The 14639-nt window shown below is 40.8% G+C and overlaps 1 protein-coding gene across 3 annotated transcripts in view; it reads right to left on the reverse strand.

The window, feature by feature from the left end:
• ush2a (Usher syndrome 2A (autosomal recessive, mild)) overlaps positions 1-14639 on the reverse strand; it is an 815153-nt gene that overhangs the window by 310738 nt on the left and 489776 nt on the right. For all 3 annotated transcript variants that reach the window (XM_080200528.1, XM_080200527.1, XM_080200526.1), the window contains 2 exons: positions 8970-9120; positions 5888-6030 (listed from right to left, as the gene is read on the reverse strand). In XM_080200528.1, coding sequence (XP_080056654.1) covers positions 5888-6030; positions 8970-9120 — 294 coding nt within the window. The remainder of the gene's footprint in view (positions 1-5887; positions 6031-8969; positions 9121-14639) is intronic.

The raw sequence follows: 14639 nt of genomic DNA on the forward strand, positions 1-14639 counted from the left end.
ACAGCCTGGTTAAATCTCAGTTCTCTGGGACTTTGTCCCAGGTGTCTTTGTAAGTATAATGTATCTCTCATCTTCATCCCCCATACTTCCTCATCCCATTCACTCCCCAATCCCCAGCTAGGCCAAGTCATGCTCCACACCCACCCCCAATTGCCCCTCATATCCATTCAGCCCCATAGCTCCTTGTAGCCACCAGCCAACGTAGTGCAAACTCATGAACCTCACTGCCTCTTTCAGGCCATATAGCTAATTAATACCAGCTTTTGCCAACCCCAGGACACCCCAACCACAACCATTTGCTCTTGCACTCTCTATGCCAACTCACCCAGCATTCACAATGAGCAGACCTCAGGGCTTTTCGCTGAGAACCCAGATATCCATCAGGGCACTGAAACATATAAGCCCCGGAAAAAGACAGTACTTGATTGATAGCTCTGGCATTCTGATCTCTTCTATCACTTGGACAGAATAAAGAGGACTCAAGATCTTACAGTTTCAGCGATTGGTACTTTAAAGCATTTGGATGATTGACACTTTTATTGGCCTGCAGTAAAAAGGATTTTTTTAAAAATAAGAAAGTGGAGAGTTATCAATGAATGACTGGTTTGTAAAATTTTCTTTTGCACATATTATTGGCACTATTGGTTTTACTAGTTCTATACAATGTATTGTGGTAATAGGCATGGTTTGGAATGGGGGATCAGAAAGATCATTGGGCATGGGTGGAGGGGCATACATTGACATGAGAGGCATGAAGGACCATGAGGTGGCATGGAGTGTGTGGAGGGTGATGGGATGAGGGTTAGAGGGCCTTACCTTTTCCATTACAACTGGGCCAAAGGCCCACAGCACCGAGGCAGCACTTCTAAACAGTCCATCTTGGCACCCTGCAGTGTCCCAATTCTCTCCCTTGTCAGTCTCTGCAACCGCGGACCACACCTGCCCTCCCACAATGAAACTTCCATCTTTCCTGGTACTTCTTGTCCCGGATGGGCAAGAAAAGTCATGAATTTTCCAAGCTCCCGCTACTGTCCTTGAGGATGTAAGTCCAGCCCGCTAATTGGCTGAAATCAATTAAGTTGCAGGAAGCCGTAATCAGAGTAAAATCATAAAACATTAATCTTGATGGCAGGAGCAGAAAACAGAAGTGAGTGAAGAAATACTGGTAGCCCTGTGTTCACTCCCATTATTCAGAGATAAATCCAAAATGAAGGTGCAGGTCAGAAAATATACATGTATATGTCCTAGCTTTAAATTTTCAAATACTCAGTAGCTTGAAAAAAACACTAACAGCTTGAACATTTCTGTCTATTATCTTCAATGAACAGCATGAGCTTAAATATTTGCAATTGATATTCCTGGTAGCCACTAACTGACGCATTAGAATTTTAACCCAACATGCTGAGGAAAATTGCCTGTTTAAAAATCACATACACTCGCCACTTTTGTTAGCGGTTCATAGTGTCAACGAGAAAGGAACATTTAATGCATTTTCTTTTCAAAATAAGGAAATAAAGTCTATAGCACTTAGATAGTTGGTTCATCTTAGGAAATACGAATTTCGAAAAGCTCTCATATCACAAGCATTGCAGGATAGAGCTTATGATCACTGAAATGCTAAAGGGCTTAAACTACATTTCTGCATGTGTTGTATCTAACAAGATAAAAAGCTATTTATTATAAAAGGTAAACACTTCGATAAAAGGAATTTACACAGAAATGGAATATGATTGTGTTAAATAGCCATATGTGAACTTTGCTGGCCAGAAATTGTACACTCTCCAGGGAAAGTGCCGCTCATAATCCTTTCTGGATGTGTCTTCTGAGTTATGTCAGGAATATAATATCCAATCCCAGTGTTAAACTTATAAATAGCTTTTTTTTCAAACAATTGCCAAATTTTCTTCACAGGAGTAGATTGTGCTTGTAAGTAAACTATTAACATTTAGCATTCTTAACCAGAGTCAAGCTATTCCGAAAGCAAGACAGATATTTTAAAAGTTCAGATAGAACAGTCTTCACAGGATCAATCGTAGAATCCCTACAATGCAGATGTGGCCATTCGGTCTATCAAGTCTGCACATCTTATCCAGACTCCCCCACCCTGCCCTAATCCTGTAAGTCCGCACATTTACCATGGCTAATCCACCTAACCTACACAACTTTGGGCACTGAGGAGCAATTCAGCATGACCAATTGTGATAACCCCCATGATCTGCATGGGGAATCACAAATTGACTTCCCAACTGGGAGGAATGCACTGCCTGGGCCGGAATGCACTGCCTGGGAGGGTGGCGAAGGCAGGATGCCTTGTATCTTTCACAAAATATCTGGATGAATACTTGGCATGCCATAACATTCAAGGCAATGGGGCAAGTGCTGGTAAGTGGGATTAAGTGGGCATGTGTCGGTGCCGACTCGATGGGCCAAAGGACTTCTTCTGCACTGTAGTATTCTGTGGTTCTGCGACTCTGAGTTGGGTTCATTAAATACAATCTCCCTGAGGATTGGTAATTTGCCAACTAGGTGGAGCGCATATACCGAGCCCTGTATAAAGCAAGACCTGGAGAGGGGCCATTAATCTTTTAGTCCCGGTTGCATCTTGTTGTATTCACCACGAGCTCGTGGTTTTTTTTTCATTCTGTTCAATAAAGCATGGTTCCTTCACAGCCAGCTCCTGGAGTTATTATACCAATCCATCTAGCCTGCACATCTTTGGACTTAATAATTCATTTTGAATCATCAATTAATATCTTTTTTAGACTTATTTAATTAATTTTGGGAAGTTTTTTGTACATTTATCAGGGCTAAACGAGGGGTTAAGTTCTTATTCAATTATTTTGTACAGATAAATGATTTGTTATATACACTATTCATACTGAAACGGTAAATGCATTTCGTATGTTCAATTGACAATATCAGTAAAAATAGTGAATAATGGAAACCTTCTCTTAAAATTTGTAAATGTGGATGTGTACAGGATTGAAGTGAGTGGCACAATTACATTGACAGGTCACTGAGTCTGCCACTAGAAGTTTAACATTTTTCAGTTGAAGTGTATGATAATGTAGGAATCACGTTGTGCACAGCAGGCATTCTATCTGCCACTCAACAAACTTCTACTGGTGTCAGATAGGGGCTCTAACAAGATTTTTTTAAGGAGCCCATTGCCAGTTGTTCCTCCCCTGTCTGAGCTGATGAGATTCTGTTAAAAGGAACGATTGCATAATGTTAAGTCAATCTAAAATCACAATGGAATGTAAGGTAACCTAAAGAACTAAAGTTTGACAGTTCCACTAGTTAAGTATGTTTACTTTTTACTGACTCCAACAATTAATTAAATGTTCAAACTCATGAACTGAAAGCAGACTGAAGTCCTCGATAATTGAAAAACAGAATTCTTTTTGGAAAGTATGAAACATGTACATGTTGATGTTCAGACAGACTTGAGTGTACTTGTAACAAGGAACACAGAAAGTTAGTATGCAGGCACAGTAAATGCAATTAGGAAGGTAAATGGCATGTTGGCCTTTATTGGAATGAACTGGAATACAAGAAGAAGGAAGTTTTCTGATAATTATGCAGAGATCTGGTGAGACCACACCCAGTGTACGGTGTATAGTTTCAGTCTGTATATTTAAGGAAAAATATCCTTGCATGGCAGGCAGTACAGTGGAGGTTCACAAGATTGTTTCCTGGCATGTAAGAGTTCTCCTATAATCTGATTAAGACAGTGACCCAAGGCCGGAATCAAATAAGATCCCTGGCTCTGTGAGGCAGCAGTGCTAACCACTGTGCCACCATGCTGCCCAATCAATCAGGATTCCTATTCTTAATTGCTATCGAATAATTCCTGATGGAATATGTGCATGTGGAGATATCAGCCAAAGGCTAGACATGATTTAACTGTGATGCTTGCTCTCCTAAGTTAGCTTGCTGGCACACATTGCAGAGACTCAAGCATGAAACATGATCTTTTTGGTAAAAAGCTGGCAATATACCCAATATGAGACAGTGCTACAGTGGAGCATGGGACAAATGAGGTAAAAGATGGAAATAACAAATAATATAAAGCTAAGATGCAATCCATGTTTTTCTCTCAACATAATTCTTTCTCCTTTTCCTCAAGTTGTTGCTTGCTAGACATGATTTCATGGGTGCTAGTTGCTCTCTGATACCACATCCATGCGTAGGCCTTAACAAACATGTGTTGACAAGCTCTTCCTCTGTGGAGGAACTGTAGCTAAGTCCACCCTGAACATACCTCACATCCACTCAAATGCACTTACAGTGGGGGGCCACTTGACATTTATCAGGAGCAGTAACTTTAGTTGATTTTCTCCAACCCAAGTGCATTTAACCCATTAGACTCCCTACCAGAGATTAAATAACTTAGCCAAGACCCGTGACCAACGCTGAAAATTCCTGTGATTCCAAACATAAATCAGTGATTTATTGGATAAAGTTATTGAAATTTGATCCTATTAAGCCTATTACTAACAATTATGGATTCAACCACCTTTATTCTCATTTAAGTAATTGGTATTATTCAAACTTCCACACACACATTGTTCCTTGAATATAGACATTAACTCTGTATTCAGTATAGATGCTGCTTTAAAAATTTTCTGAAGAATAAATATGTGCAAGAGATAATTGATTTTTAGTGCAGAAGTATTTTTTAATGGCAAATCAATCAGGGAAACAGCAGTTAATATGAGCCACACTTTTTATTATTGTATTTCAACTCTGCTCTTAAAAATTAATAAGAGTGAAGCCCTGAAAGACAAGTTGTTATTTTAATATGTTTTTTAAGACATGCTGTGATATTGGGCAGACCTGCAGGGACCACAATAAAAGTGATTAATTAATTAGTCAATAGGAAATTCAAGTGCAAACGCTATTCTCACTGGACAGCCTTGCATCCTCGTAGGATTTCTATGGAAGCTAGGAAATAAATACTTAAGAGGTGGGATGGGGGGATGGTGGTGGTGGGATGGGGTGAGGCGGGGAGTGGTGAACCACAGAATGCAGGCAACAAATCCTTTCTTGGCTGACCCTAGTGCAAGAACTAAAGGAACAATCCTAATATATAGGCAGCTGCCAATGGAATAGAATACTGTTTCCGGCTGTCTGAAAAATAATTCTGTGCAATACGTGCAAGTGAAGTTTGAACCTATCGTGCAGAAAGTGAAAGAGAAATTGTACTATATTATGTCATTTGGTCATTGTTGGAGTAAGGTCAAGAGAACCATAGAATCCCTACTGTGCAGGAGGGGCCATTCGGCCCATCAGGTCAGCACCGACTCCCTAATGGAGTATCTTACCCAGCTCCTCTTCCCTGCCCTATCCCCACAACCCCACACATTTCCCCTGGCTAATCCATCTAACTTACACATCTTAGGACACTAAGGGGCAATTTAGCATGGCTAATCCACCTCACCCGCACATCTTTGGAAAGCAGTCAACTATAAAAATGGGGTGAAAAACTTAAACATAGAATGGATCAGTTCAGTCATTACTCACGGTTAGAAATGTTGGACGAGATTTTACAACCTCGTTCGGGCGAGATTGGAAATTCCTGCCCAAAGTCAATGGAGATTTCAGTCGTCGGACATTCACCTGCCCTGACTCCATGGGGGGTGAGGTGGTAGAGTTCTAACCATTTTCAATAATAATCATCATTTATACCTACACTCTGATCTTAAAAATCAGGTCTATAAAGTATGAATGATTACTTTAAAAATTGTTACATTTTAAAATATCGGTATCGTTTCCAAGATATTTCATAGGAATATCAACCCCAATATTATTGATCTGTTCTAATCTTCAGGTATTAAGTTAGTCAATGGTTTATCTATGTTCTCACAGTGCACCGCATACTTACTATCTTCTGAGGTAATCATCTGTGTCCAGTCACTAATGGTACTACCGTATCCATTGGAAGCAACCAGTCTGAACTTGTAGGCTGTATATGGTTGAAGGCCTGTTGCTAAATAGCTAAATTCTGTTGTTTGATTGGGCAGCAAGCTGTAATGAATAGACATTTTAAGTCACCCATCTATTCCATACACTCCAAAAAACATGCATATATTTGTAACAATCATCTGCTTGTTTCAAAGTGGTTATAAAATAATATTTTCTATCTGGTATTTATTTGCAATTATAATGAAATTGGGTAATGTAACACCTTTCAAAACTGATCTCACACCATCTGTTTTGCGCAAGTTTGTACTTAAATTATGCTATTTAGTGTGTACCAATAAAGAGCAGAAAGCAGAACAATATGATGTAACCTATATAATCAGCTTGTCACTGATGTACCTAAGCAGATATATTACACATAATTTAAGTTAAAAAGTCATAACAGCTCCATCAAAACTAGGTCCCTATGTTATCAAACTTTCAATTGTTAAATTAAAAATGGCACATGTTGTTTAATTTAAGTGCATTACTTTAATGTAAATAAGACAGTAATATTAGACCATCATTACCCAGCGTTGCTGCCACTGTCCTATATCCAATCTCTCCTCTTCAGGTCACTAAGAAATGCAGTTCATTGCAGATTCAGTTCTTAGAAACAACACCCTGTACAATCCACAGAGAAATGCTTCCTCCTCCAACATTCCCACTATATGTTGGTACTCCTCTGTTATGATGGCCATGGGGATCATCAACAGATCTCCCTGTGAACCTCATCTATTATGAGCTCTCCAATTAGCAAATGGAGGCCTGTGGTCTACGCAGTCCGGCAATCAATAGATTTGGAATCAATCTGCACTCTATAACCTTTGAAAGGTATTCAGGTATCACTGGAAATAAAAGGGTAATTTGTGATGGAAGACAGGTTTTGGTAAGACTATTGCATCTTCCTTTCTTGACCTGAACACCCTTGACCCTCCTAACTCCCTCCCAGCCTCACCTATCCAGACGCTTTCATCCCCCCCGGGCCTCACCCGCACCCCCCCCCGCCCCGCCCACCCTCCAAGATGTCTTTGTCTCTCCCCACTTTGAGACCTTCCTCACCTACCCATGCATCCACTCCCTACACCCCTTTGCTGCATACCTACAGTTAGTGAGAAAACTACATTTCCCAAGCAAGTCAGAGAAATTAACAAAGAGTATGGAAGACGCTGGGGACGCAGTGGTTCTGAAGCCATGCTGGAGGCAGAACTGCTACATGAGGATCTCCCACTTTCCACAAGCTGCTTCGTGCTGGCACCATATGCACGAAGGTCCACCCACCATTTGCTGAGATCTGTTCCTTTAGGGTCCGATAGCTGCAGAACGCCAGCATCATCCTCTCCTTGGATATCTGTGATCTGAGCAGGGCCCTATAAAGGTAGACCTCGATATCTATACACCACTTTGTCTCAGGCTTACTTTCCCGCTGGTTTAAAGAAGAATGTGGCATGGGGAGGAGGGAAGATTCTGGTCAGCCCTTCATCTACCACCATATGCGGGAGATCAATTACATGAATAATGAGTTTCCTGGTCTGTCATAGTGAGAACCAACCAGAGATCTAGTGGGAAATCCATGCCAGTGTAAAACTGATTCTAGAGCCACCTGCCGAATATCTGCTGCTGACTTTCTCAGTCACTTCAATCCACATCTGCCTGGTTGTTGAGGTTTTCCCTCCTGCCCCCTTCCTTGGGAGAGCTCAACTCACTGCCATCCCTGAGATGCCTCAGTACAACTTTCAGGTAAGGCTGAAAGACTTGGGGCATGCTTTCCCAGGTCTTCTCTCTAATCTTGTGGTTGTTGCAGCTTCAAAAATCCAAGTGCTGGTGCATCTTTGAGACACATTCAAATGTCTACTTAATCGGAAAGCCTTCTTTTGATAGAGTGGATGGGTCATTCCCCCCCATACCCCCTAATTGGTTAGGGAATCTGGAGGTGGGATGCTGTGGCTCTGGGATAGTCTTTTGGCGAAGACAGTTCCAGCTGTAAAAAGATTCCCAACCCACAAATGGTTTCGTTGTTCCCAACAGGGACGAAGTGCAAACAGCCATGGTCTATGGACTCATACCATAAGGAGAAACCTCCCGACTCCAGTCTGGCACTCTGCTGCCTTACCTGATTGCGTAATGAATCACATTCCCCAATAAATTACATTTTGAGCTCAGTACCCGAGTAGAAACTTAGAGCAACTGAGCCCGAGTACCTCAAATAAAGTATCACAATTTAAAGGACAAAATTGGTCAGAATGTTAATCTATTTAATAAGTTACTCGACAAGCAAGTCAATATTATTTGAAGTAATTGGCTGCAATATTATTTAAAATTCTGCAAGTCTGCCCTGGGAGCCATTTTGACCTGTTCCACAAATAGACAAGCAGAAAGGTGTCATTTTCCTCTCCAATCATGTCAGTAACATATATATTATGGTGCATTTATCCAACATATACTTACAAATCATCAGAAATTAAAATGAATCATTTAAATTTATAACTTTTTAAGCACGACTGTTACCCATTAATTCAACTTTTTTTTGATGTCCATATGAAGCTAAAAGTGCATCAAATACTTTTAGAAAGTTTTAAAGTTTAAAAGTTATTTATTAGCGTCACAAGTAGGCTTACATTAACATTGCATTGAAATTACTGTGAAAATCCCCGAGTCGCCACGCTCCGGCACCTGTTCGGGTACACTGAGGGAGAATTTAGCATAGCCACTGCACCTGACTAGCACGTCTTTCAGACTGTGAGAGGAAATTGGTGTACCCGGAGGAAACCCACGCAGACACAGGGAGAACATGCAGACTCAGCACAGACAGTGACCCAAGCTGGGAATCAAACTCGGGTCCCTGGCATAGTGAAGTAGCAATGCTAACCAATAAATTAATGGCAACTTTTTTTTTCACTTTCATTAAATGAAACAAAATCACATTAGAATGTGAATCAGCAAAAATTGTAATTCGGTAATTGAAAAAAGAATCATCAGCTAAAACAGGTCTTCACACTACATACTCTGAAATGTCACCAGTGGAATGCAGGAGCTTTGTCTGAAGCTGGTAGCTGGGCAAGCCTGGAGCATTGTTACGTGCTGGTGCAGACCATGCAACCTGAAGACTGGTCGGAGTGGCAGATGAGAGCCTTGGAGGCAGCACACCAGCTGGAGCTGTCGAAAAGCATGGAAGAATTAGAGCAGAGAAAACTGCACAGAACATATGCTGAATGGATTCAAAATGCTCCTCAAACCCAAAAAAAAAGTCCTGGGGATCACCAGCAACGGTGTTCTGTCAGAAACATTCCGAGACCTTCGCTGCTAGATTGCTTGTATGCAAATTCTGTATTAGGACTGTTAAAATGATAAGATTAAAAGAAAGGAAAATATTATGCATGTTAAAAATAGCACTTCATTCACTATAAAGATTTTTTTGATCATAATGAACATTTTTTTGAATTCCTGCCTTAAATGTATTCAATGTTATTATATTTCATGCTTTCTGATATAAAAATAGGTTTTACTTTATCTGAAATATAATTATTGACAGCTTAAATTATGGGGACTGGCTAACGCTATTGGTTAGTTGGATAGCATATGGATCAGAATACAGCAACAGTGCAGTTTCAATTCCCATTCCAGTGAAGGTAGTCTTGGGACCTGCTTCTTCACTCTGTCCCTCCCTTTGCAACTGGATCCTAGGCTTCCTAACCCACAGACCTTAGTCAGTAAGGATAGGCAGCAATACCTTCCTCGTGGTCTTTCTCAACACCGGGGCTCGCAAGGCTGTGTCCTCAGCACCCTACCATACTTCTTATACACCTATGATTGTGTGGCCAAAAACCATCCACTCCAATTTTCAAGTTTGCTGATAACACCATTGTTGTGGGTTGGATATCAAACAATGATGAGACAGAGAACAAGGAAAGAAATAGAGAATCTGTTGAGCTGGGGCGATGACAATAATCTCTCCCTCAATGTCAACAAAACGAAGATAGTCATCAACTTCAGGAAGCATAGTGGAGAGCATGCCCCTGTCTACTTCAATGGCGATGAAGTAGAAATGGTCGAGATCTTCAAGTGTTTAGTTGTCTAGATCACTAACAACCTATCCTGGTCCCCCCATGCGGACGCTATAGTTAAGAAAGCTCACTGATGCTTCTACTTTTTCAGGAGACGAAGAAAGTTTTGCATGTCTATTACAGCTCTTACCAACTTCTACAGATGCACCATAGAAAGCATTCTTTCCAGTTGTATCACGGCTTGGTATGGCTCCTACTCTGTCCAAGATCACAATAAACTACGAAGAATCATGAACAAAGCGAAGTCCACCACTCAAACCAGCCTCCCATCCATTGACATGGTCTACACTCCCCGCTGCCTCGGAAAAACTGCCAGCATAATTGAGGACCCCACCGACCTCCAACACATTCTCTTCCATTCTTCCATCAGGAACAAGATACAAAAGTCTGAGGATGCGTACCAACGCACTCAAGAACAGCTTCGTCCCTGCTGCCATCAGACTTTTGAATGGACCTACCTCACATTAAGTTAATCTTTCTCTACACCCTAGCTATGACTGTAACATTACATTCTGTAGCCTCTACTTTCCTTCCCTATGTATGGTATGCTTTGTATAGCTGTAAGAAACAATAATTTTCACTGTATACTAATACATGTGACAATAATAAATCATTTCAAATCACTTGATGTGGAGAGGTGCCCCTCAAGCTATGTGACTAATTGAATCTTCCTAACAAAGAAAGATGTCAATTGTGCCTCATGGAATATGGCTACCTAGCTTAAGTTGTGCATGTCATTTTATATATATATATTATACATATATATACACATATATATTATATTTTTGAACAAAATTCTGAAGGAGTAAGTTCTGCTGTGACACAAACTGTGATATACGCAATGCCACTATTCATCTTATGTCTTCTTCAGAAGAATTCTGAATTGATTTTGATCAATTGGAATGGTTACTCACTGTCTGAGGGTAAAGTTCAATAGATCCCTCACAGTTGGAAAGATGAAGACACATCTTTGTTTTTACTATTAGTTCCAGGACACCGTTAAGCACTATGTTCTCTTGCCCTGAGACTCTGAGGCAGTTCCTAGGATTGAAGTCTGAAAATTAAAACTACATGATCAGTCACTCGGATCACCAGACAGGAGTCGAATGCCCTTAATACTTTGTTCAAGGCAAATGATCATACAGAAGACAAATGATCATACTGAAGACACCACCATGAAATATAGTTATGTATGCCTAATCCATATGCTTTAGAGGTTTTTAATTCTTTTAGTTTTCAAATGGAATTTTAAATGGAAGTTCAGTGAGGGTAAAAAGGCACTGGTAAACATCTAGAGGTTTGCAAATCAGACAAACCTTGGATACTTACAACTCAAAAGTCAGCGTGAAAGGCTAAGACTCACAAAACGGCAGGTTGTCTTACTTAGCTAAAGAATTGGAGACATGACATCTCCAGTTATTAGTGTGAAAGAGACAAGTTATTCATGTGGTTTCCCAGAATTAAGGAAAGCTTTGGAACCAACAGATAGATAATTTACACTTCTACCTGTGAACAGGCCATGAGTGTCTCATTGCCACGGAGATGTGTGGAGCTTAGTAATATTCTTTGTTTTGAGTTTATCTCTGTGAATTCACTTAGGGCATGGGCAAGACTGGTTGATAGTTAGAAAAACAGCTGAGAGACTGAGGTAGTTTTTGGGTCTTCTGCACCTTGTAGCCCTCTGGAAGTCGAGTGATAAAGCGAGACCTACACCTGAAGTTGGGTTAATGCTAGATCTATTGTCAAAGACGCAGCCTGAAATTGCAAGCTGGTATTCACCATAAGACAAAGCTGGTAAGAGATAAAACGGTTGGAGGGTTTGTTTAGCTGGAAGGTAAAGGAAGGTGTCTACAGTAATTCTCTCCAAGAAAGACAGTTAACTTTACTGCAGTTGGACTTCTGAAAATAATTAGTTTGAAACCATTGACAAAGCATTGCTGGAAACCAAGGATGTTTTCTGATCTTATAAGTCACTGTGCAGAAGTCACAGAGAGGCCCTTACATGCTGCAGAATCCAGTGTCATGAGTTGGTAGCATAACCTTTCTTAAATTGTAACATTGAGTTAATTGTACTTGATTTGTTTAATTTTTCTTTTTAACAAAAATAAACTTTATTATTTATATAAAAGTGTGAACTCTTGTGGCATTGTTCTGTCATTTTCTCATTGACTGTTCAGATTTCTTTAAATATTAATGGTACCTAACAGGATATACAAAACTCAGACTTAGGTGGCAGCACGATGACACAGCGGTTAGCACTGCTGCCTCACAGCGCCAGGGACCCAAATACAATTCCCGGCTTGGATCACTGTGTGGAGTTTGCACAATCTCTCCATGTCTGTATGAGTTTCCTCCGGATGCTCCAGTTTCATGCCACAGTCCAAAGATGTGCGTGTTCGGTTGATTGGCCATGCTAAATTGCCCCTTCATGTCAGGGGGATTAGCTGTGTAAATATTGAGGTTATAAGAGTGGGATCTGGTGGGATTATAGTTGGTGCAGGCTTGATGGGCCAAATGGCCTCTTTCTGCACTGTAGAGATTCTATGTTATTTATTTATGTCACATATTTCCTGAGTTTCCAATCAGTGAGCAATGTCTTGGCTCAAATTACTTCTCCAAGTGGCTATTTCTTAATATGGATAAACTTGGACTTAATGACATATTTTGAATTTTAAAGTTGATGACAACTTTTCCAGTTTGTTATGATGTTCACAGTTTTTGAAATATATTTTTGTAATAATCATATTTTCACATTGCCCTCGTCTTTCTATCTTTTCTGTGCGTGTTTTTAACTATCAAGTTGTCAACTTGTAAGAATGGTGTGTGGATCACTATAGTCCCACCATTTGTGTAATCAGTGAGGGAAGAATTCATAGAATCATAGAATCACCACAGTGCAGAAGGAGGCCATTCAGCCCACTGAGTCTACATGGAACACAATCCCACCCAGGCTCTATTTCCGTAGCCCCACATATTTGCCCTGCTAATCCCCCTGATGCTAGGATCAATTTAGCATGGCCAATCAATCTAACCAGCACATCTTTGGACTGTGGGAGGAAACTGGAGCACCTGGAGAATGAGCAAACTCCGCATAGACAGTGACCTGAGGCTGGGATTGAACCCAGGTTACTGGCACTGTGAGGCAGCAGTGCGAACAACTCTGCCACAATGCCACCAGTGGTTTTAATTTTCCAACAATACTACTGTGGCATAGGAAAACGTGGAAAGCATTAACAAGAGTAATTTGAACAATTCTCTAAGGTTTGCTGAGGTGTTTAATGAGAATAAAAAAACATTAAAAACAATGTTAAACTGCCTTTATTATTGGTTAATGGCCAATGAAGACACAATTTGGAGTTTGCTGCATAAAGTTGATCAGTGATAACAGCATTTTTCAATTCAAACTGAGATAAATGTTACTGCTGATCTTCAAATATGATCTCGCTAGTGCAATGCCACAAGTGTCCACTATAGAGCCAGTTACCCTGATAAATTATTTATGTGCATTTTGTCAATCATTTTAAATTCATGGATGGGATTTTATGGCCTCGCTTGTCCCAAAAAGCCCACCCAAGGTCAGCAGATCTTTCCATTGTCCGTCCCTTACCCGTTCCGATTCCCACCGCGGACAGAACGATAAAATTATGGCCCATGTCTATTTGTTATTGTCTCATTTGTTATCCTCATTTGTTCTATTTGAGCACCTCATAATTTCAAAACATCAAATCTCCCCGTCACCTTCTTTACTCTATAATGGACAATCTCAATTGTTCTAGTCCTTGCACATAATTGAAGAAGCTCACCACTGATATGATGGTAAACCTGGGGCTCGATTCTCCCAAAAATGCTGAATTGGTGGGAAAACTGTTCTAGATTACGACTGCTTTTTCAGTGCAGTGCACACTCAAATCTCCCCACTCTGTGCAATGCAGTCCCTGTCATGAATATCATTAAAAACCCAGGGGTGTGGGGGTGGGGGGGCCTATTCACGCCAACGTCTGATAGTTCTGGAACTCTGCACATGTGCAGTCGTCCCGATCTGTCAGTCTCCCCGTATGCTGGCCAGTTTGATTGCTGACCAGTTCAGGACCACCGCAGTGCTGCCCCTCCAGCACTCCCCCACGGCCCGATCGTGATCCCCACAACAATTCCCAGGCCAAGCCTGATACCTCTCGCCCCAGAGTTTCCTGGAAAAAGATCGACGGCGCGCAGCTCCCAGCCCGACCCTCCAGAAAAGTAGTGGATTGCAGTGGGAGAATTGCCCTCCTAATGTGCAGCCACTCCAAGGTTTTGATATTCCTCGTAAATTGTGCTGCCCGTTTTGGAGCCTGTACTCTGGCTGAGGTCTAACCAACAATTTGCAAAATTGGAGCATAACTTCCTTGTTTTTGTAGTCTTTGCCTCGAAGCCAAAGATTTCATATGCTTTATTAACAGTTCCATCAGCTTGTACTGAAACCTTCAAAGCATATGAATCCCTAGGTCTCCGTTCCTACACTTCCTTTAAAATTATACAGTTTAATTTATATTGCTTCTCCTCATCCTTCCTCCCAGAATACATCACTCTGAATTTCATTGCATTAAATTTAATAAGTCCAATTCACCAGTCTCC

The sequence above is a fragment of the Carcharhinus amblyrhynchos genome, chromosome 12 (assembly GCF_965287045.1).
Source record: "Carcharhinus amblyrhynchos chromosome 12, sCarAmb.v2.hapA, whole genome shotgun sequence".
Taxonomy (NCBI): Eukaryota; Metazoa; Chordata; class Chondrichthyes; order Carcharhiniformes; family Carcharhinidae; genus Carcharhinus; species Carcharhinus amblyrhynchos.